This window comes from Thalassophryne amazonica, chromosome 4, assembly GCF_902500255.1.
Source record: "Thalassophryne amazonica chromosome 4, fThaAma1.1, whole genome shotgun sequence".
Taxonomy (NCBI): domain Eukaryota; kingdom Metazoa; phylum Chordata; class Actinopteri; order Batrachoidiformes; family Batrachoididae; genus Thalassophryne; species Thalassophryne amazonica.
In genome coordinates this window covers 132,491,131-132,515,127 of record NC_047106.1, presented here as the reverse complement: position 1 = coordinate 132,515,127, position 23,997 = coordinate 132,491,131, and the positions used below count along the sequence as shown (strand labels likewise).

Here is a 23,997-nt window from a genome sequence, read left to right as displayed (position 1 = left end):
TTTCTGAAAAAATTCTGATGGAAAAAAAGCCTAAATCATTCCGCCATTTCCTGACAATGAAAATCCGCCGAGGGGGCTGGACCACTCCTCACTCAAAGCCTGCTCACAGGCGAATGACGCAACCGACAGGCGTGGAAAAACTCACTCATGCGCACGAGGGTTCAAGCTTGTCTGACGCAATCACACGTGATTCAAATCCATATGGTTTTTGAAAAAAATAATAAGGTCGGATACTTTTCTAATAGACCTCGTATGTCCAAGTAGTGGCTCTGCATGCAGGCTAAGGAGGACCAATGCCCTTCTCAGCGTTGGTACTCGATGGGTCAGGCCAGACATGTCACATCAGCACAGTGGTCAGCTGCTTAAAAATCCTTTTCTTTTCTTTTTTGTCAAAGATTTATGAGATGAGATTTATGTTCATCACAAGCAGAAAGCTGAATGGAGCGCTGTGATGCTAATAAAACTTTTTCAGTTTTTAAAATAAGTGATTTTTTTCATTTTTGACAGTGGCGGGATAAAGCGACAGCACAACGGAAAATGCACCTGCAGCACCGTATTACACCCGATAGACTTCTTCAATACCACTGCACTTATTCACAAACAGTTTCCACAATAAGGAATTAAATTACTTCCTAAAGAAGGATGTCTTATTTGGACACCAGTGTGTCTGGGATGATGGATCCGGATGAAAGGAGGCAATACCAGGTCGGATTAAAAGTCTACTCTGTGTGCGTAGGTCTGCTTCACATGGGGCAAATGTCCATTTTTGTGAATTAAAAAGAATGAAAATACAGGATCTAACAGCTTTATTCCTGTTTGTGGGCATTTGTTTCAAACAGAAATAACAGATTTTGACAGAAACATTAAAATGCCTGTTGGGTTAGAGTTGGGTTTGGACAGAAATATGAGGCTCGAACTGAACTTTAATGCCCTCCAGGTTACTTTGGCTTATGATAAATTCAGAAGTTGTCTGAGAGCTGCTGGGGACAGACGAGGACAAGCCGAGTGGCCCCGAGACCTCAGAGAGCAGGGACAAAGTCCAAGAGGTGAGGTCAAGTTCACTTGTGCAGAGTGTACCTTTTACTGTTTCTAAACACCTGAAAAGTACTGAGTTCATTTCATGATGATTGGAGCAGTACGCTTGAATGTTTTTGATGAATGAAAGGAAAGTTGGATGTTATAGCATTCTGCAATCTGCCTCAGAACACTAGAAATCTGCAGTTTTTCCAGTTTTCCTCCCAAACACAGCTATCATTTGTGTGAAGCACATTTCAATCAAGACATTGAATATAGTTTCATACAAGCTGTTTTTATTGGTGTAATACTGAATGATGACAAAAATGTGCACACAATGCCAGCTGACAGCGGAAATGTTCTCTATGAAATATTGTCTTATTGTTCAGACTGTCACATCTGGGACACGTTTAAGGGAATTTTTCCACCTTTCTTTGGGCAAGTTACGGACATTTGTTGCAGTGCTATGCATAGATTCAGTCATGTCCGTGTATTTACATGGAGGATGCACGCCCGCATTAAAAGGCACTGCACCCCACGGCGTTCCACATGAGTGACTTGCAGAGTAATTGGTGAGTGTTAAAAATTACCCAGTTTCAAGTGGAAGTCTCAGCTGTTTATAGCAGAAGAATTTTGACTGTGATATGCACTCTTACACATTTAGAGAGACTTTCAGGACATGAAACTCCAATCACATATAAATGGTCAATCAATCAATCAATCAATCAATCAATTTTTTTTTTTATATAGCACCAAATCACAACAAACAGTTGCCCCAAGGCGCTTTATATTGTAAGGCAAGGCCATACAATAATTATGTAAAACCCCAACGGTCAAAACGACCCCCTGTGAGCAAGCACTTGGCTACAGTGGGAAGGAAAAACTCCCTTTTAACAGGAAGAAACCTCCAGCAGAACCAGGCTCAGGGAGGGGCAGTCTTCTGCTGGGACTGGTTGGGGCTGAGGGAGAGAACCAGGAAAAAGACATGCTGTGGAGGGGAGCAGAGAACGATCACTAATGATTAAATGCAGAGTGGTGCATACAGAGCAAAAAGAGAAGGAAACAGTGCATCATGGGAACCCCCCAGCAGTCTACGTCTATAGCAGCATAACTAAGGGATGGTTCAAGGTCACCTGATCCAGCCCTAACTATAAGCTTTAGCAAAAAGGAAAGTTTTAAGCCTAATCTTAAAAGTAGAGAGGGTGTCTGTCTCCCTGATCTGAATTGGGAGCTGGTTCCACAGGAGAGGAGCCTGAAAGCTGAAGGCTCTGCCTCCCATTCTACTCTTACAAACCCTAGGAACTACAAGTAAGCCTGCAGTCTGAGAGCGAAGCACTCTATTGGGGTGATATGGTACTACGAGGTCCCTAAGATAAGATGGGACCTGATTATTCAAAACCTTATAAGTAAGAAGAAGAATTTCAAATTCTATTCTAGAATTAACAGGAAGCCAGTGAAGAGAAGCCAATATGGGTGAGATATGCTCTCTCCTTCTAGTCCCCGTTAGTACTCTAGCTGCAGCATTTTGAATTAACTGAAGGCTTTTTAGGGAACTTTTAGGACAACCTGATAATAATGAATTACAATAGTCCAGCCTAGAGGAAATAAATGCATGAATTAGTTTTTCAGCATCACTCTGAGACAAGACCTTTCTAATTTTAGAGATATTGCGTAAATGCAAAAAAGCAGTCCTACATATTTGTTTAATATGCGCTTTGAATGACATATCCTGATCAAAAATGACTCCAAGATTTCTCACAGTATTACTAGAGGTCAGGGTAATGCCATCCAGAGTAAGGATCTGGTTAGACACCATGTTTCTAAGATTTGTGGGGCCAAGTACAATAACTTCAGTTTTATCTGAGTTTAAAAGCAGGAAATTAGAGGTCATCCATGTCTTTATGTCTGTAAGACAATCCTGCAGTTTAGCTAATTGGTGTGTGTCCTCTGGCTTCATGGATAGATAAAGCTGGGTATCATCTGCGTAACAATGAAAATTTAAGCAATACCGTCTAATAATACTGCCTAAGGGAAGCATGTATAAAGTGAATAAAACTGGTCCTAGCACAGAACCTTGTGGAACTCCATAATTAACTTTAGTCTGTGAAGAAGATTCCCCATTTACATGAACAAATTGTAATCTATTAGACAAATATGATTCAAACCACTGCAGCGCAGTGCCTTTAATACCTATGACATGCTCTAATCTCTGTAATAAAATTTTATGGTCAACAGTATCAAAAGCAGCACTGAGGTCTAACAGAACAAGCACAGAGATGAGTCCACTGTCCGAGGCCATAAGAAGATCATTTGTAACCTTCACTAATGCTGTTTCTGTACTATGATGAATTCTAAAACCTGACTGAAACTCTTCAAATAGACCATTCCTCTGCAGATGATCAGTTAACTGTTTTACAACTACCCTTTCAAGAATTTTTGAGAGAAAAGGAAGGTTGGAGATTGGCCTATAATTAGCTAAGATAGCTGGGTCAAGTGATGGCTTTTTAAGTAATGGTTTAATTACTGCCACCTTAAAAGCCTGTGGTACATAGCCAACTAACAAAGATAGATTGATCATGTTTAAGATCGAAGCATTAAATAATGGTAGGGCTTCCTTGAGCAGCCTGGTAGGAACGGGGTCTAATAAACATGTTGATGGTTTGGATGAAGTAACTAATGAAAATAACTCAGACAGGACAATCGGAGAGAAAGAGTCTAACCAAATACCGGCATCACTGAAAGCAGCCAAAGATAACGATACGTCTTTGGGATGGTTATGAGTAATTTTTTCTCTAATAGTTAAAATTTTGTTAGCAAAGAAAGTCATGAAGTCATTACTAGTTAAAGTTAATGGAATACTCAGCTCAATAGAGCTCTGACTCTTTGTCAGCCTGGCTACAGTGCTGAAAAGAAACCTGGGGTTGTTCTTATTTTCTTCAATTAGTGATGAGTAGAAAGATGTCCTAGCTTTACGAAGGGCTTTTTTATAGAGCAACAGACTCTTTTTCCAGGCTAAGTGAAGATCTTCTAAATTGGTGAGATGCCATTTCAATCAATCAATCAATCAATTTTTTTATATAGCGCCAAATCACAACAAACAGTTGCCCCAAGGCGCTTTATATTGTAAGGCAAGGCCATACAATAATTATGTAAAACCCCAACGGTCAAAACGACCCCCTGTGAGCAAGCACTTGGCTACAATGGGAAGGAAAAACTCCCTTTTAACAGGAAGAAACCTCCAGCAGAACCAGGCTCAGGGAGGGGCAGTCTTCTGCTGGGACTGGTTGGGGCTGAGGGAGAGAACCAGGAAAAAGACATGCTGTGGAGTTGAGCAGAGATCGATCACTAATGATTAAATGCAGAGTGGTGCATACAGAGCAAAAAGAGAAAGAAACAGTGCATCATGGGAACCCCCCAGCAGTCTACGTCTATAGCAGCATAACTAAGGGATGGTTCAGGGTCACCTGATCCAGCCCTAACTATAAGCTTTAGCAAAAAGGAAAGTTTTAAGCCTAATCTTAAAAGTAGAGAGGGTGTGTGTCTCCCTGATCTGAATTGGGAGCTGGTTCCACAGGAGAGGAGCCTGAAAGCTGAAGGCTCTGCCTCCCATTCTACTCTTACAAACCCTAGGAACTACAAGTAAGCCTGCAGTCTGAGAGCGAAGCGCTGTATTGGGGTGATATGGTACTACGAGGTCCCTAAGATAAGATGGGACCTGATTATTCAAAACCTTATAAGTAAGAAGAAGAATTTCAAATTCTATTCTAGAATTAACAGGAAGCCAATGAAGAGAAGCCAATATGGGTGAGATATGCTCTCTCCTTCTAGTCCCCGTCAGTACTCTAGCTGCAGCATTTTGAATTAACTGAAGGCTTTTTAGGGAACTTTTAGGACAACCTGATAATAATGAATTACAATAGTCCAGCCTAGAGGAAATAAATGCATGAATTAGTTTTTCAGCATCACTCTGAGACAAGACCTTTCTAATTTTAGAGATATTGCGTAAATGCAAAAAAGCAGTCCTACATATTTGTTTAATATGCGCTTTGAATGACATATCCTGATCAAAAATGACTCCAAGATTTCTCACAGTATTACTAGAGGTCAGGGTAATGCCATCCAGAGTAAGGATCTGGTTAGACACCATGTTTCTAAGATTTGTGGGGCCAAGTACAATAACTTCAGTTTTATCTGAGTTTAAAAGCAGGAAATTAGAGGTCATCCATGTCTTTATGTCTGTAAGACAATCCTGCAGTTTAGCTAATTGGTGTGTGTCCTCTGGCTTCATGGATAGATAAAGCTGGGTATCATCTGCGTAACAATGAAAATTTAAGCAATACCGTCTAATAATACTGCCTAAGGGAAGCATGTATAAAGTGAATAAAACTGGTCCTAGCACAGAACCTTGTGGAACTCCATAATTAACTTTAGTCTGTGAACAAGATTCCCCATTTACATGAACAAATTGTAATCTATTAGACAAATATGATTCAAACCACTGCAGCGCAGTGCCTTTAATACCTATGGCATGCTCTAATCTCTGTAATAAAATTTTATGGTCAACAGTATCAAAAGCAGCACTGAGGTCTAACAGAACAAGCACAGAGATGAGTCCACTGTCCGAGGCCATAAGAAGATCATTTGTAACCTTCACTAATGCTGTTTCTGTACTATGATGAATTCTAAAACCTGACTGAAACTCTTCAAATAGACCATTCCTCTGCAGATGATCAGTTAACTGTTTTACAACTACCCTTTCAAGAATTTTTGAGAGAAAAGGAAGGTTGGAGATTGGCCTATAATTAGCTAAGATAGCTGGGTCAAGTGATGGCTTTTTAAGTAATGGTTTAATTACTGCCACCTTAAAAGCCTGTGGTACATAGCCAACTAACAAAGATAGATTGATCATATTTAAGATCGAAGCATTAAATAATGATAGGGCTTCCTTGAGCAGCCTGGTAGGAATGGGGTCTAATAAACATGTTGATGGTTTGGATGAAGTAACTAATGAAAATAACTCAGACAGGACAATCGGAGAGAAAGAGTCTAACCAAATACCGGCATCACTGAAAGCAGCCAAAGATAACGATACGTCTTTGGGATGGTTATGAGTAATTTTTTCTCTAATAGTTAAAATTTTGTTAGCAAAGAAAGTCATGAAGTCATTACTAGTTAAAGTTAATGGAATACTCAGCTCAATAGAGCTCTGACTCTTTGTCAGCCTGGCTACAGTGCTGAAAAGAAACCTGGGGTTGTTCTTATTTTCTTCAATTAGTGATGAGTAGAAAGATGTCCTAGCTTTACGAAGGGCTTTTTTATAGAGCAACAGACTCTTTTTCCAGGCTAAGTGAAGATCTTCTAAATTGGTGAGATGCCATTTCAATCAATCAATCAATCAATTTTTTTATATAGCACCAAATCACAACAAACAGTTGCCCCAAGGCGCTTTATATTGTAAGGCAAGGCCATACAATAATTATGTAAAACCCCAACGGTCAAAACGACCCCCTGTGAGCAAGCACTTGGCTACAGTGGGAAGGAAAAACTCCCTTTTAACAGGAAGAAACCTCCAGCAGAACCAGGCTCAGGGAGGGGCAGTCTTCTGCTGGGACTGGTTGGGGCTGAGGGAGAGAACCAGGAAAAAGACATGCTGTGGAGGGGAGCAGAGATCGATCACTAATGATTAAATGCAGAGTGGTGCATACAGAGCAAAAAGAGAAGGAAACAGTGCATCATGGGAACCCCCCAGCAGTCTACGTCTATAGCAGCATAACTAAGGGATGGTTCAGGGTCACCTGATCCAGCCATAACTATAAGCTTTAGCAAAAAGGAAAGTTTTAAGCCTAATCTTAAAAGTAGAGAGGGTGTCTGTCTCCCTGATCTGAATTGGGAGCTGGTTCCACAGGAGAGGAGCCTGAAAGCTGAAGGCTCTGCCTCCCATTCTACTCTTACAAACCCAGGAACTACAAGTAAGCTTGCAGTCTGAGAGCGAAGCGCTCTATTGGGGTGATATGGTACTACGAGGTCCCTAAGATAAGATGGGACCTGATTATTCAAAACCTTATAAGTAAGAAGAAGAATTTTAAATTCTATTCTAGAATTAACAGGAAGCCAATGAAGAGAGGCCAATATGGGTGAGATATGCTCTCTCCTTCTAGTCCCCGTCAGTACTCTAGCTGCAGCATTTTGAATTAACTGAAGGCTTTTTAGGGAACTTTTAGGACAACCTGATAATAATGAATTACAATAGTCCAGCCTAGAGGAAATAAATGCATGAATTAGTTTTTCAGCATCACTCTGAGACAAGACCTTTCTGATTTTAGAGATATTGCGTAAATGCAAAAAAGCAGTCCTACATATTTGTTTAATATGCGCTTTGAATGACATATCCTGATCAAAAATGACTCCAAGATTTCTCACAGTATTACTAGAGGTCAGGGTAATGCCATCCAGAGTAAGGATCTGGTTAGACACCATGTTTCTAAGATTTGTGGGGCCAAGTACAATAACTTCAGTTTTATCTGAGTTTAAAAGCAGGAAATTAGAGGTCATCCATGTCTTTATGTCTGTAAGACAATCCTGCAGTTTAGCTAATTGGTGTGTGTCCTCTGGCTTCATGGATAGATAAAGCTGGGTATCATCTGCGTAACAATGAAAATTTAAGCAATACCGTCTAATAATACTGCCTAAGGGAAGCATGTATAAAGTGAATAAAATTGGTCCTAGCACAGAACCTTGTGGAACTCCATAATTAACTTTAGTCTGTGAAGAAGATTCCCCATTTACATGAACAAATTGTAATCTATTAGACAAATATGATTCAAACCACCGCAGCGCAGTGCCTTTAATACCTATGGCATGCTCTAATCTCTGTAATAAAATTTTATGGTCAACAGTATCAAAAGCAGCACTGAGGTCTAACAGAACAAGCACAGAGATGAGTCCACTGTCCGAGGCCATAAGAAGATCATTTGTAACCTTCACTAATGCTGTTTCTGTACTATGATGAATTCTAAAACCTGACTGAAACTCTTCAAATAGACCATTCCTCTGCAGATGATCAGTTAGCTGTTTTACAACTACCCTTTCAAGAATTTTTGAGAGAAAAGGAAGGTTGGAGATTGGCCTATAATTAGCTAAGATAGCTGGGTCAAGTGATGGCTTTTTAAGTAATGGTTTAATTACTGCCACCTTAAAAGCCTGTGGTACATAGCCAACTAACAAAGATAGATTGATCATATTTAAGATCGAAGCATTAAATAATGGTAGGGCTTCCTTGAGCAGCCTGGTAGGAATGGGGTCTAATAAACATGTTGATGGTTTGGATGAAGTAACTAATGAAAATAACTCAGACAGAACAATCGGAGAAAAAGAGTCTAACCAAATACCGGCATCACTGAAAGCAGCCAAAGATCACGATATGTCTTTGGGATGGTTATGAGTAATTTTTTCTCTAATAGTTAAAATTTTGTTAGCAAAGAAAGTCATGAAGTCATTACTAGTTAAAGTTAATGGAATACTCAGCTCAATAGAGCTCTGACTCTTTGTCAGCCTGGCTACAGTGCTGAAAAGAAACCTGGGGTTGTTCTTATTTTCTTCAATTAGTGATGAGTAGAAAGATGTCCTAGCTTTACGGAGGGCTTTTTTATAGAGCAACAGACTCTTTTTCCAGGCTAAGTGAAGATCTTCTAAATTAGTGAGACGCCATTTCCTCTCCAACTTACGGGTTATCTGCTTTAAGCTACGAGTTTGTGAGTTATACCACGGAGTCAGACACTTCTGATTTAAAGCTCTCTTTTTCAGAGGAGCTACAGCATCCAAAGTTGTCTTCAATGAAGATGTAAAACTATTGACGAGATACTCTATCTCACTTACAGAGTTTAGGTAGCTACTCTGCACTGTGTTGGTATATGGCATTAGAGAACATAAAGAAGGAATCATATCCTTAAACCTAGTTACAGCGCTTTCTGAAAGACTTCTAGTGTAATGAAACTTATTCCCCACTGCTGGGTAGTCCATCAGAGTAAATGTAAATGTTATTAAGAAATGATCAGACAGAAGGGAGTTTTCAGGGAATACTGTTAAGTCTTCTATTTCCATACCATAAGTCAGAACAAGATCTAAGATATGATTAAAGTGGTGGGTGGACACATTTACATTTTGAGCAAAGCCAATAGAGTCTAATAATAGATTAAATGCAGTGTTGAGGCTGTCATTCTCAGCATCTGTGTGGATGTTAAAATCGCCCACTATAATTATCTTATCTGAGCTAAGCACTAAGTTAGACAAAAGGTCTGAAAATTCACAGAGAAACTCACAGTAACAACCAGGTGGACGATAGATAAAAACAAATAAAACTGGTTTTTGGGACTTCCAATTTGGATGGACAAGACTAAGAGTCAAGCTTTCAAATGAATTAAAGCTCTGTCTGGGTTTTTGATTAATTAATAAGCTGGAATGGAAGATTGCTGCTAATCCTCCGCCTCGGCCCGTGCTACGAGCATTCTGACAGTTAGTGTGACTCGGGGGTGTTGACTCATTTAAACTAACATATTCATCCTGCTGTAACCAGGTTTCTGTAAGGCAGAATAAATCAATATGTTGATCAATTATTATATCATTTACCAACAGGGACTTAGAAGAGAGAGACCTAATGTTTAATAGACCACATTTAACTGTTTTAGTCTGTGGTGCAGTTGAAGGTGCTATATTATTTTTTCTTTTTGAATTTTTATGCTTAAATAGATTTTTGCTGGTTATTGGTGGTCTGGGAGCAGACACCGTCTCTACGGGGATGGGGTAATGAGGGGATGGCAGGGGGAGAGAAGCTGCAGAGAGGTGTGTAAGACTACAACTCTGCTTCCTGGTCCCAACCCTGGATAGTCACGGTTTGGAGGATTTAAGAAAATTGGCCAGATTTCTAGAAATGAGAGCTGCTCCATCCAAAGTGGGATGGATGCCGTCTCTCCTAACAAGACCAGGTTTTCCCCAGAAGCTTTGCCAATTATCTATGAAGCCCACCTCATTTTTTGGACACCACTCAGACAGCCAGCAATTCAAGGAGAACATGCGGCTAAACATGTCACTCCCGGTCCGATTGGGGAGGGGGCAGGGAGAAAACTACAGAGTCCGACATTGTTTTTGCAAAGTTACACACCGATTCAATATTAATTTTAGTGACCTCCGATTGGCGTAACCGGGTGTCATTACTGCCGACGTGAATTACAATCTTACCAAATTTACGCTTAGCCTTAGCCAGCAGTTTCAAATTTCCTTCAATTTCGCCTGCTCTGGCCCCCGGAAGACAATTGACTATGGTTGCTGGTGTCGCTAACTTCACATTTCTCAAAACAGAGTCGCCAATAACCAGAGTTTGATCCTCGGCGGGTGTGTCGCTGAGTGGGGAAAAACGGTTAGAAATGTGAACGGGTTGGCGGTGTACACGGGGCTTCTGTTTAGAACTACGCTTCCTCCTCACAGTCACCCAGTCGGCCTGCTTTCCCGGCTGCTCGGGAAATGGTGAAGGCAAATATATATATATATATATATATATATATATATATATATATATATATATATATATATATATATATATATATATATATATATATATATATACACTGTATATTCGGGCTACATGTTGTTTTTGTTCCACTTGGGGATTTATAGGTGCAGACCAAATTTGATCTCAATCAGATAAGATTTAGAGGTCCTCCAGGGTGACACATTTTCCTCTCCCTTTGCTGGCAAGGCAATGCCACCCTAACGGGACAAGACTCTGATGCCATTATTTTTGTTTTACAGCTACATGTGATGGCTTCTAATCGCAAAAAGTGGTGGTTGATTGGTCACCCTGAGGAGAACATTACTGGAATGACTCAACTACTACATTGCTTGTTTGGGGAAAATTGTTGCTTTGTGGGGGATCCCTAAACAATGTCCAATTACAATAAAATTTGGCACAGATCTTTTATTTTATTAGTGGAACAAGAACAACATGTGGCCCAAAAGATTTTGTAACTTTTTACATTTTTAACAGGGTTTAATATATATATATATATACACTCAACAAAAATATAAACGCAACACTTTTGGTTTTGCTCCCATTTTGTATGAGATGAACTCAAAGATCTAAAACTTTTTCCACATACACAATATCACCATTTCTCTCAAATATTGTTCACAAACCAGTCTAAATCTGTGATAATGAGCACTTCTCCTTTGCTGAGATAATCCATCCCACCTCACAGGTGTGCCATACCAAGATGCTGATTAGACACCATGATTAGTGCACAGGTGTGCCTTAGACTGTCCACAATAAAAGGCCACTCTAAAAGGTGCAGTTTTATCACACAGCACAATGCCACAGATGTCGCAAGATTTGAGGGAGCGTGCAATTGGCATGCTGACAGCAGGAATGTCAACCAGAGCTGTTGCTCATGTATTGAATGTTCATGTCTCTACCATAAGCCGTCTCCAAAGTTGTTTCAGAGAATTTGGCAGTACATCCAACCAGCCTCACAACCACAGACCACGTGTAACCACACCAGCCCAGGACCTCCACATCCAGCATGTTCACCTCCAAGATCGTCTGAGACCAGCCACTCGGACAGCTGCTGGAACAATCGGTTTGCATAACCAAAGAAATTTTGCACAAACTGTCAGAAACCGTCTCAGGGAAGCTCATCTGCATGCTCGTCGTCCTCATCGGGGTCTCGACCTGACTCCAGTTCGTCGTCGTAACCGACTTGAGTGGGCAAATGCTCACATTCGCTGGTGTTTGGCACGTTGGAGAGGTGTTCTCTTCACGGATGATGCGAAGGAGATGTGTTGCACTGCATGAGGCAAATGGTGGTCACACCAGATACTGACTGGTATCCCCCCCCAATAAAACAAAACTGCACCTTTCAGAGTGGCCTTTTATTGTGGGCAGTCTAAGGCACACCTGTGCACTAATCATGGTGTCTAATCAGCATCCTGATATGGCACACCTGTGAGGTGGGATGGATTATCTCAGCAAAGGAGAAGTGCTCACTATCACAGATTTAGACTGGTTTGTGAACAATATTTGAGGGAAATGGTGATATTGTGTATGTGGAAAAAGTTTTAGATCTTTGAGTTCATCTCATACAAAATGGGAGCAAAACCAAAAGTGTTGCGTTTATATTTTTGTTGAGTACATATATATATATATATATATATATATATATATATATATATATATATATATATATATATATATATATATATATATATACACTCATATTTACATAAAGTTGATTATTTATTTATTCATTTTTTGCCCCATTCACACCTGCAGCATTTCAAATTTTCAAATGAATAAATTTCAACTGTAGTATATTTTCATAATCATCTTTTTGAGGGAATTCTTGCTGGTGTTCCATATAATTACCAAAAAGCTGCTCTTTACAATAGCTGTGGAAAGTTGGGTGTCATAGAGAGTAAAAACTACAATATTATACAAACACTGTAAAAAGACAGCAGGACAATGAAATGTAAGAAAGAGCTCTATTTTGCAGGGCAACGATATGGGCAGGTTATGAGTTGCTGTCCAGTGATGAATGCAGTAAGATCATGTGAGATTATTATTCATGCAAACCAGAAAAAAGTTCAGTCTTTCCTTCTGGCAGTTATGGCACAGACAAAATGACAAAGATCAAAGTGAAGATGCTGGCATTTTCTGTATTTGTCATAGTCGTAAAACTAAGAACTCAACCTGGAATTTCTGTTATCATATAAAACATTTTCCGGCTACTTAAAGTTGTCACTTGCACCGCAATGACTGGAATCTAAATCCAGTTCTGGTTACCCCACGGTGGCTATTTAAACTCCAGATTCTGTTTGCTGTTGTGATGTGTAACTTCAACAACTTTTTCTGTGTAAAATTAAGTCCCTTCAGCTGCTCCTTTGTTTTTTTTTTTTTCCACTCGGGGTTGCCACAACAGATCCAAGGTGGATTTGCATGCTGATTTTGGCACAAGTTTTATGCCGGATGCTCCTTCTGATGCAACTCCATATTACATGAAGAAACATAGCAGGGGTGGGATTTGAACCCGGAACCATCCATATGGAAAGCAAGCACACTAACCCCTTGATTGTGCAATTTTTAACAATTTCTATCATTCAGATTTAGTCTGATAAAATACAACATAAGTGAAAATTCCTCCCCTTACAAAGTTACCTGTGTAGATCAGTGTACCTTCAGTCACCCATAGAGTGACCTGTAGGTTACAAAGCTATTCCATAGGGCGCCAATCTACTATGATTGCCTGTAATCCAAAAAAGCGTAAAAATGTAATGAAACAGCTTAATCTGGCTTGCCTCCTAACAGGTTGTCTTATAAAGTGCAGAACTAGCAACCGGCCCAAAAACAAAAGAAAGGAGCTGCGCCCTCAGCCAAAAACTGTAAGAAACTCTGCTTTGGCTTAAAATTATTACCCCGATGGAGCACGATCAAACACGTTTCAAGCTGTAGTCACTACGAATGCCCAATTTAAAGAAGTTCAAACATGACTGAAGCTGTGAGAAGCTATGAATACCCGGAGGTTACCACATAGTAGTTACAATAATTTCCAGAATCAGCATGAATTTTTTTAAACAGTTCAAAAATGGGATCCGATTTCAAATCTGGTGTGAATGATAGCCAAAACTACTACGTATACCAAGTTTGTTCAAGATTGAGAAAGATGGATCAAGAAGTTACTATGATACTTCAAAACATGTTCCGATTTGCTATGCTGTGTCATAGCCTTGTTACTACTGAGTACCATTTACTATGACAGCCAGCTAGTATCTCCCACCTGTTCTCCTCTGGAATGTGTAGCGCCATCATGATGAGAGGTTCGGTACACTCCACCATCCAGCCGAGCCTCTCGTTGACTTTGCCCATCTCTGGGTCGAGGAAGTGATTGGGCATACGGCTCCAGATAACAGGTGTTAGCATTTGGACATCCAACCTGGGAGGGCACTGTGGCACGGGGTTCTTGCGGTCACTGCGGAACATAGCTGCAGAAATAGGCATAATGTTCTGAAACAGAGAGAGAAAGGAAAGGGGTAAAAGGAAAGCATGTGGAAATACACTAAAATACAGAGTTTCTAAAGCACTTTAGAGAGAGAAAATCACCCTTTGAAAATGTGTGCACTGTCTGTTACAAACAAAAGTGTTTTCTGACCTTGAGTTTACCCAGTTCCCACTGCACCATGTTCTGATTGGATGGCTGAATAAAGACGGCAGGGAACAATTTTGTGTTGGGCTCAACCTGAAAGAGAGTGCGTCACAATTTCTAACTTCAGACCAATAAAATTCACCCATCCACACAAAACAGATCATGCTCAATGTTTGCATCCTTGAAATCAATGGGTCTCAACCCAGACCTCAAGTACCACCCAACCTACGCATTCTTCCATCTCTCTCTGCTGGTTACCTCATTCAGGTGTGCAGCTAATCAATCACTAACAGACACCCAAATGAGAGAATCCCGTTGTGGAAGCGCAAGGAGAGATGGAAACTGTGTAGGTTAGTGGTACTTGATGACCTGACGAGATTATGGTCTAAAAATGAGTTGTGATCATTTGCAAAGCTGACATGTTGATATAATTTGCCAAAAGAAAGCGTTTGAGCCTTCAACCACCAAAAACCAAGTCTGAAGTCCAAGACTGTGTACAGTGCATCCAGAAAGTATTCACAGTGCTTCACATTTTCAATAATTTATGTCACAGCCTTAATACAAAATGTAGTTAATTAATTTTGTTTCCTCAAAATTCTTCTCACAACACCCCATAATGACAACATGAAAAAGCTTTTTTTAAACATTTTTTGCAAATTTATTAAAAATAAAAAACTAAGAAATGACATGTACATAAGTATTCACACCCTTTGCTCAATATTTTGTTGATGCACCTTTGGCAATTACAGCCTCAAGTCTTCTTGAATATGATGCCACAAGCTTGGTGCACATATCTTTGGGCAGTTTTGTCCATTCCTCTTTGCAGCACCTCTCAAGCTCCATCAGGTTGGATGGGGAGCGTCAGTGTACAGCCATTTTCAGATCTCTCCAAAGTTGTTCAATCAGATTCAGGTCTGGGCTCTGGCTGGGTCACTCAAGGACATTTACAGAGTTGTTCTGAAGCCACTCCTTTGACATCTTGGCTGTGTGCTTAGGATATTAGTTTAGATAAGCCTTTATTCATCCCTCAATGGGCAAATTTCAGATTTCCACACTCACATTCCACACACAAACAGCAATTGATCTACAATTATTACTTGTTTACCGTAATAATGGCACACATCAGAATTAGGACAACACATATACATTTGACATTGTTTATGTGCACTAAACCTGAAACAGTTTGTTTTCCAATTGAGGCGATGTGAGTGTGCTGGTAGCCACTGCAACTATCAAGTTGCGCTGCCTGCCAGCTTGGGAAAGAACGGAGGCCAGCCATAGGAAGGGCGGGGCAGGAAAGAGGTGAGAGGAGAAAACTGGAGCATGCTTCAGTCCATGTGTAAGTCTGTCAGTTTATTGTCCTTGTGGGTTGAGATAAGAATGGAGCTGAATAATCTCACCAGAGCCTGGATAAATTCCTCTGGAGGTACACAGTGGGCAATTGACCTTGATGCTAGATAGCCTGTAGTGTTGCAGCTGAGCACTGAAAAACACTATTAACAGTTCCACTCGCACAGCCAAATCCCAATTATGAATTAAGAATATTCCCAATATTCAATTAAGAATATTCACCGCCCTCCAAAACCTTCAGCTTCAAATGCAAGGCACGCATCAGCTCGAAGGTGTCATCCAATTTGCGTCTGAGTTCAAGAGTCAACACAGTCTGAGAATGCACTGCCTTTCCAACCTCGTTACTCATGACGGACAAGCGAGGGCCCGTGGTTCTTGATGCCGCCGTCTTGCCAATTTTCCTGTAGATCATAAGCCAAAAAGTACCAGCCCTGCTACCATGAGACCAGAAATGAATAAATCCTCGACATCCTCAAAGGAGAAAGGCACCAAGCATGCCACAAGCCAGGAACTCCAGGAGTCGAGGACATAGCCTGCAGGATACGTTCCTTCTGGGGAGGTAGGATCCCCCGGTCCTGACCTTCTTGTAGAAAAAATGGTGTCAATAGCGTTCAGAGACCAGCTGATCAATTCCATGGTTAATCCAATAGTAGTCCAATAGATCCAGAATCCAATGTAGTTTTGAGGAATTCACAGTCTGGTGGAGTAGGGACTTGAAGGTTAAAAGCACAGAGATAAGGGAGAGTGGAGGAGATGCAACTGCCCTCGACGGAGTCCCAAGCTGAAAGAAGAACCGTTGCCGCCCAGTCTGAGGTCAAGAGTGCTCTGAAGCAGGTTTTCATCCAGAATGTCTATGTACATTGATGCATTCATCTTTCGTCACTAGTCTCCCAGGTCCTGCTGCTGAAGAACATCCCCACAGAATGATGTTGCCACCACCATGCTTCCCTGTAGGGATGGTGACTGGTTTCCTCCAAACATGACACCTGTCATTCACGCCAAAGAGTTCAATCTTTGTCTCATCAGTTCAGAGAATTTTGTTTCTCATGCTCTGAGAGTCCTTCATATACCTTATGGCAAACTCCAGGTGGGCTGCCATGTGCCTTTTACTAAAAAGCGGCTCTGTTGGCCACTCTTCCATACAGGCCTGATTGGTGGATTGCTGCAAAGATGGATGTCCTTCTGGAAAGTTCTCCTCTCTCCACAGAGAAATGCTGGAGCTCTGACAGAGTGACCATTGTTTTTTTTGGTAACCTCCCAAGCACTTCTCCACCAACTGCTCAGTTTAGATGGATGGTCAGCTCTAGAAAGAGTTCTTGTGGCCATTTATGGATGATGGAGGCCAGTGTGCTCATTAGGACCTTCAAAGCAGCAGAAAGGTTTCTGTACCCTTCCCCAGATTTGTGCCTCAAGACAATCCTGTGTCGGAAATCTATGGGCAATTCCTTTGACTATATGCAGACAGTTGTGTGTCTTTCTAAATCATCTCCAATCAACTGAATTTTCCCCAGGTGGACTCCAATTATGCTGTACATAGAAACATCTCAAGGAAGATAGTGGAAACAGGATGCATCTGAGCTCAATTCTGATCTTCATGGCAAAGGCTGTGAATACCTATGTACATGTGATTTCTTAGCTTTTTATTTCAAATAAATCTGCAAAAAACTAAAAAAAAATTTTGAGGCAAAAAATAATTTTCATCCATTTTGGGATAAGGCTGTAACATTTTAAAAATGTGGGAAAAGTGCAATGCGCTGTGAATACTTTCTGAATGCAGTGTACAGTCCCGTAATTTTATTGTATGTGACATCAGATATATTTACGTCTACAGATCTACATATTGCTGAACTGTGAATGTTGTCTGTCTTGCCAAGCTTGCTTCACTATCCTGTATTCTGTTCAGGATGTTACATAGAAAATTCACAGTATAAGTTTGCCACTGCCCACATATGGACTTATGTACATAGCATGTATCTATGTACTCATGAGTCTGGAATAAAGTCAATATTATTATTGTGCTCATATGGCCGAGGGCATTTTGGCATTGCATTATATTTAACAAATAGTGTTGATTGGAATGTGATATGCCCTTTAAGTACCTGTTCACATGTGGTCAATTAAATTGGAGAAAGGGGAAAAATAATCAATCACTAATCACTAATGACAATAACTAATGCTAATGATCAAAGATTCAATAAATCAAGAAAAACAACACAAAGATATTTTTCTCTCTCTCTCTCTCTCTTATTACCCGAGGTCAAAATATGGCCATCAGGTATTGGGAAAACATTGCGCCTGTCCGTCCGTCCTTCTGTCCGTCTGTCCATCTGTCTGTGTCTTACGTTAACTGTCACAGTGACGAAGTGAACCCAATATACAGGCAGCCAAAAACGGAAGGTAAAACTGAAACAATAAGTGATTTATTACACAAATACACAGACACCATCCAAGCAATAAGGAAGGAACCTGGGGGAAAAGCCGACAACCAAAATCCACACGCAAATCTATAACACAGAGGAGGCATGAAACGGGGGACTCTATCAATGACCAAGGTTACAGAAAAAGAGCGAGATGGAGGACTTATTACTGAAGTGCGGTCAGGACCCAAAACGAGCGAGCTACAGAAATGTAGCAACTAACAAAAACCAGGGACAAAGTGTCGGCTTAAATACACAGATACTAATCAGACACGCAACAGGTGCTGAATGTGACACTGAGGAAAATCGGAATTAAGGAATACACGTGAATAAACATACAAAAACTAACAAACAAAGTAATACTAAACTTAACCAAGATTGGGAACAAAGAGAAAACACACTGATGACATACAAACTCAACACAATAATAACATTACAAACCAAGAAGACCAATGCAGAAAACTAACATGGAACTCAAAAGAATACAGCACAATAGCGGAAAAAACTGACATGAAGACTGAGAATAAACCAGAAGCACTCGGAGAGTGCAAACCTCCTCCAAGGCCATAGGGTCACTGATGTCACATGGAATACCCTTTGGTAAAGAGACTTATTCCACATCGTTTCACACATCTACCGTCATGTTTCAGATTCAGTGGTTAACCCTCTGGGGTCCGAGGGCATTTTTTGGACAGTTCACTCGCCTGGCATAAATGTTTTATTATTGCTGTCAACAGCTCTCCCTGCAACCACAATCAAGTTTTATGTCTCTTTTTTCAGGACAACCTGTACTTTAAAAATATATATGCTATAGTTGCATTTTATAAGTGTAATAAAGGTTTACAATCAGAAATAAGAAAGGAAAAAGTAAAACAGAAAATAATTTTCTACACACATTTATTCAAAATACACAGAAAACTATAATAAACAACTGTTTTGACACTTTATAAAGGTAATTTGGTTTCTTGTGTGAAAGACTATACAACAAAAAGGTTCAAACAATAAACACAAATGCACATTTTGAACAATACGAGGTCTATTAGAAAAGTATCAGACCTTATTATTTTTTTCAAAAACCATATGGATTTGAATCACATGTGATTGTGTCAGACAAGCTTGAACCCTCGTGCGCATGCGTGAGTTTTTCCACGCCTGTCAGTTGCGTCATTCGCCTGTGAGCAGGAGGAGTGAGGAGTGGTCCACCCCCTCGGCGGATTTTCATTGTCAGGAAATGGCGGAATGATTTGGGCTTTTTTTTCCATCAGAATGTTTTCAGAAACTGTTAGAGACTGGCAGCTGGAAACCATTCAAAAAATGTATCTGGCTTTTGGTGAAAATTTTACAGGCTTCACAGAGAATAAGGACTGTTACTACAGCTTTAAGGACAGCTTTAAGGACGCTCGGTGCACCGCGCTCCGTGCCGCCATCGAGAGCCACAAACCACCGGATAATTTCTAAACGGATGGCTCTGTGGAGCCGGGACCATTGTGTGCACTTTCTCTGGTTATCACAAGAGCTGGACATCAACCATTTTCTGGCAGATTTCACTTTTAACAGGAAATTTTGTCATGGAAAGCCGAGCGGAGGGTTATGCGCGTCACGATGGATTCGCTACTGGAGCGAGACAAAACCACCTCCGTTTTGGTCTCACAGGGCGGCTTTGAGATGGCGTTCAGACAGCTGTCGGTGGTTTTTCCATCGAGTGATTATCCGAGAAATTGTGGATGTGCCTGGACATGCCAGAACATGTCCCGTGAGGCTTCATCACGGCGTTGCTTTGCGCCAACTCTGACAAGTTGGGACATGCCCAGCTCTCCACAATTTCTCTTATACTCACTCGACTGGTAAGCACTGAAAGCCGAGATAGGCATGTCCCAACTTGTCCTGTAACACTCCAAAACAGAGGTGTTCCTTTGTCTCGCTTCATCAGCGAATCGGTCGTGACGTGCGAAGCCTCCGCGCGGCTGTCCATGACAAAATCTCTTGTTAAATGTGAAATCTGCCGGAAAATGGCTGGATAACCAGAGAAGTTGCACACGGCGGTCCCAGCTCCACACAGCCATCCATTTAGAAATGATGTGGTGGTTTCTGCCTCTTGATGGCGACTCGGCGCGCGCCGCGCGGAGTGTCCTTAAAGCTGTAGTAACAGTCCTTATTCTCTGTGAAGCCCGTAAAATTTTCACCGAAAGCCAGATAAATTTTTCGAATGGTTTCCAGCTGCCTGTCTCTAACAGTTTCTGAAAAAATTCTGATGGAAAAAAAGCCCAAATCATTTCGCCATTTCCTCGCAATGAAACAATGACGAGAGGGGTGGACCAGTGCTCACTCAAAGCCTTCCCACAGCCGAATGACGCAACCGACAGGCATGGAAAAACTCACGCATGTGCACGAAGGTTCAAGCTTGGCTGACGTAAAAACATATGAATCAAATCCATATAGTTTTTGAAAAAATAAAAAGGTATGATACTTTTCTAACAGACCTCGTATGTGTAATTTTTGCAACAATGGTGGCAAAAGATGTATTACTCTGTGCCCTGACAGGTGTTCTGATGAGATGTGATTACTATGGAATGCCATTCCTGCCCTTCACGCGCAACTGCGCATGCGCAGTATTGTCGGGACGCGGAACTTTTGAGACGCACAATTCTTCAGAACACCGGCTGTGCACGCTGCTAGCTGTTAGTGCTGTTATCTCAGAGTGAGAGAAAGTCGCGTGCCGCCACCGAAATGGGTGAATTTAAGCTACTGTACGAAAGTACTGATGTGGATTCTGATACAAAATTACCATTTGACGTTTGATGGATTATCACATTCGATGGATATGGTCGAACATATCCGTTTTACCTGTAAAGCTGTATGTCTGACTGTATAACCCAGCATGAACGTCCGCCCATCATCAGGCACAAAAGGGTTATTCCCTAATTATAGGAGAATGAATGGATATATAGACAGATGAATCCATCACATTGTTCCTCCAGCTTCCCAACTAGTGGAAACACAAGTTGACTAAAACAAGAAACACCACCAACACCACTTGGCCACCACTGGGCTGAAGAAACCATGGTCCCAAATACTTTTGGGGCTGAGACAGATATACACAGACAGGAATATACACTCTGTGGAGTGTTTACTCACCTGGTAGAATGTGTTAATTTCCTTTCCATTTGCTGTGAAAGTCATGAGGCCTGTTGCCAGGTCGACCAGGCAGCCAATCACCATGTCCTCTTGGCTGAAGCGGGTCTGCTGATTGCTCACCAGGTCTCCTCCCCACACCATGTAACAGTTACTGTGCTTCATACTGCAAAGAAACAGGAAGCACAACTCAACTCCACGAATGCAACACTTGACACTCTTACCTGAGTGAGAGGAGGTCTGGGGTTCAAAGCCCACCCTGTCCATTTTCCTTGTACATGATGTGTCAGGAAGGACATGCGGCATAAAACATGTGCCAAATCAGCATGTAGAGCCACACCAAGCCCATTATGCCATGATACTACCTGCCGCAATATGCAGCTTCCAGGGTCCCTCATCTCGAAAAATGACGGGAGCAAGTTCCTTACAGTCAAACACTTCAAGCCTCACAGAACTTCACCATTTTCACCCTTTCTGAGTGACAGCTCCCTCAAATTTGATGACAAACACAACAACTAATACTTACAGGATGATCCAGTAGTGTTATAGCAAATAATTCCATGTACGTTTGTCAAAATAAGCCTCTTTTTTTTTCTTTTGCAGTTTTAAATCCAAACTATTCAGAATGCTGGTCACTATTATGGTAAAACGTTTTGTTGTTATGATGTGGGGAAAAAGGCAGACATCACATGGTTTTGTTTACATTCTGTTGCCGAAGGGATTGCACAAAAACCACGTGGCTCTGACAGACAACAACAAACCAGATACTATTTTCACTTTTGGGCTTCAAAGAAAGAAAAGAAAAGAGGAAAGAAAGGAAAGAAAAAATCCTAAATAAAAAATCAACACTTTCTCATCACTTTTTTTCTGATGTCACAGATAGTAAAACATTTTTTAAATCAGTTGATTACGAACAAAGAGCTGGAGAAAAAAAAGTTTATCATCTCCACCTGCATGCTGAAATCGCCTGCATTATTTATTTATTTTTTTTATCACCATTCTGTGTTCTGAACTCTGCCAATACTGTCACTGTTGTTAGACTGAAGGTTTTCCTCCAAAGTGTCTTCGCCCTTATTGTGTTCTAAATAAGGCTCAAACCTATAAGGGTGTGTCCTCCCAACCTGGTCTCACGGCAAGTTGTGATTCAGCAGCACAAAATATACATTAATCTATTGGTTTGTGATATTGTGACAAAAAGCGCCTCATTTTCATCGTCACGGCAGCACAAATTCATTCTCAATCATTCCGTGATGGCTGCACAAAATTAAAAGTGAAGCGGGGTGGGGGGGGTGGTTATGGTTAGGGTGGGGGAAAGAGTAAGATTAGGTTATGGTTAAGGTTAGGGTCGGGGTAGGAGTAGGGTTAGTAATAGTGAGTTTAAAAAAAAACGTCATGAAAATTTGACTCATTTCGTCACGGGACCACGAAAAAAAAAACGTGAGACTGGGCTGATCCTCCACAGCTTCTTCAAAAACACCTTCAGACTGTACTTAAAAAAAGAAGCTCCACACTAGAAAAAAAAATTGTCCAAAGACAGCTCACTGTGTTTACAATTGATTTGGGCTTGAATCTGCAAGTCCCATTCTGGTGATGACATAGCAACAATATGGCCGTGGCTGAGGGCTGAAATAGAGCGCAGGCTTCAGACAGCTGTTGTTTATCCTTCACCTGTGCACTTATCGACTTTTATTATTCAGGATTTTTTTTAATATCAACATAAAGAATTATTGCACACTTTCTGTAAATCCTACAAACTTGATTTCACTTCTCAAATATCACTGTGTTTGTCTTCTATATGATATATTTAACTGAAATTGCTGATCCAAACAACCAATGATTTATATAGGAAAATCATGGAAATCATCAGGGGTGCCCAAACTTTTACATACAACTGTACATTAAATTTTTCCATAAGGTGCCACATCAGCAATGAACTTGTCTGTACCTTTAATAATATCACTCTTAGCTTTCAGGAAATAAGTAAAGACAGCTACTGAGTAATGATCTGTAAAAACTAAGGTATATCTGAAACCATCTTTACCTGCTGGTTCTATAGGTCCAGCCAGATCTCCATAAGTTCAAGTACACCTTCGGCTTTCTCATCAGACTCTCTACTCTTGCTCTGAGCAATTTTACTCTTTATGCACACTTCGCATTTCAGATCAGATTTGTCAATTTTACCTTTCATTTTCATCCCATCTATAACGCTCTCCAGGTTTAACACATCATCATGGTGACAGTGACCAAATATTTCATGACACGTTTGAATGTCATAGCAGGCATTACATTCCTCAAGCTCATCTGTAGCCGTATTTAGATAGAACAGTCTGTCGTGAATATGAATATCAAAAGCTGTACCATTTTTAATGGATGAGCCGGTGTCGTGGTCTGATCGACCCCCCGCCTTCACTGCACATGCGTCATTTTGGGGCATCAGCAACGATTAACTGATTATCACCTTGTTTCTGCTCCACATATGGCGCGTCCATTAGCATCATTTCCACAATGATGTCTTGATGTCTCTCAGGTGAATCTTAGCAGTGCCCTTCTTCAACACGATGACGCTGGCCCTCACGCCGTCAGCCAACTCCAAAACATAGCTCTGAGGCTTAAAACTCAAGTCGAAATACTTTAATATTGCGGCATTCATCACAATGTGCTTCATTTGTCCTGAGTCGGCCGTGAAACCCTTCACCTTTACTCCCCAGACCGGGGTGTTGTTCACATGCTCCACCTTGAAAGTGAACGTGTGGTCTTCCTCATTCACCGCTCGCTTCACCTTGTGTCATCTTCTTCGCTGGCAGTTTACATCTTTGTGCGTCCTTGCGTCCTGCTGGAATGGCGTGTGAGTCCAGAATGTAACTATCAATGTCCAATGTTAAGTGTTATTAGCGAAT

At 40.9% G+C, this 23,997-nt stretch overlaps 1 protein-coding gene across 1 annotated transcript in view; it reads right to left on the bottom strand.

Moving 5' to 3' along the window:
• ryr1b (ryanodine receptor 1b (skeletal)) overlaps positions 1 to 23,997 on the bottom strand; it is a 468,306-nt gene that overhangs the window by 306,986 nt on the left and 137,323 nt on the right. Inside the window, 3 exon segments of the mRNA XM_034168593.1 lie at positions 13,836 to 14,062; positions 14,208 to 14,294; positions 21,104 to 21,266. Of these exon segments, the coding sequence (XP_034024484.1) occupies positions 13,836 to 14,062; positions 14,208 to 14,294; positions 21,104 to 21,266 (477 nt within the window).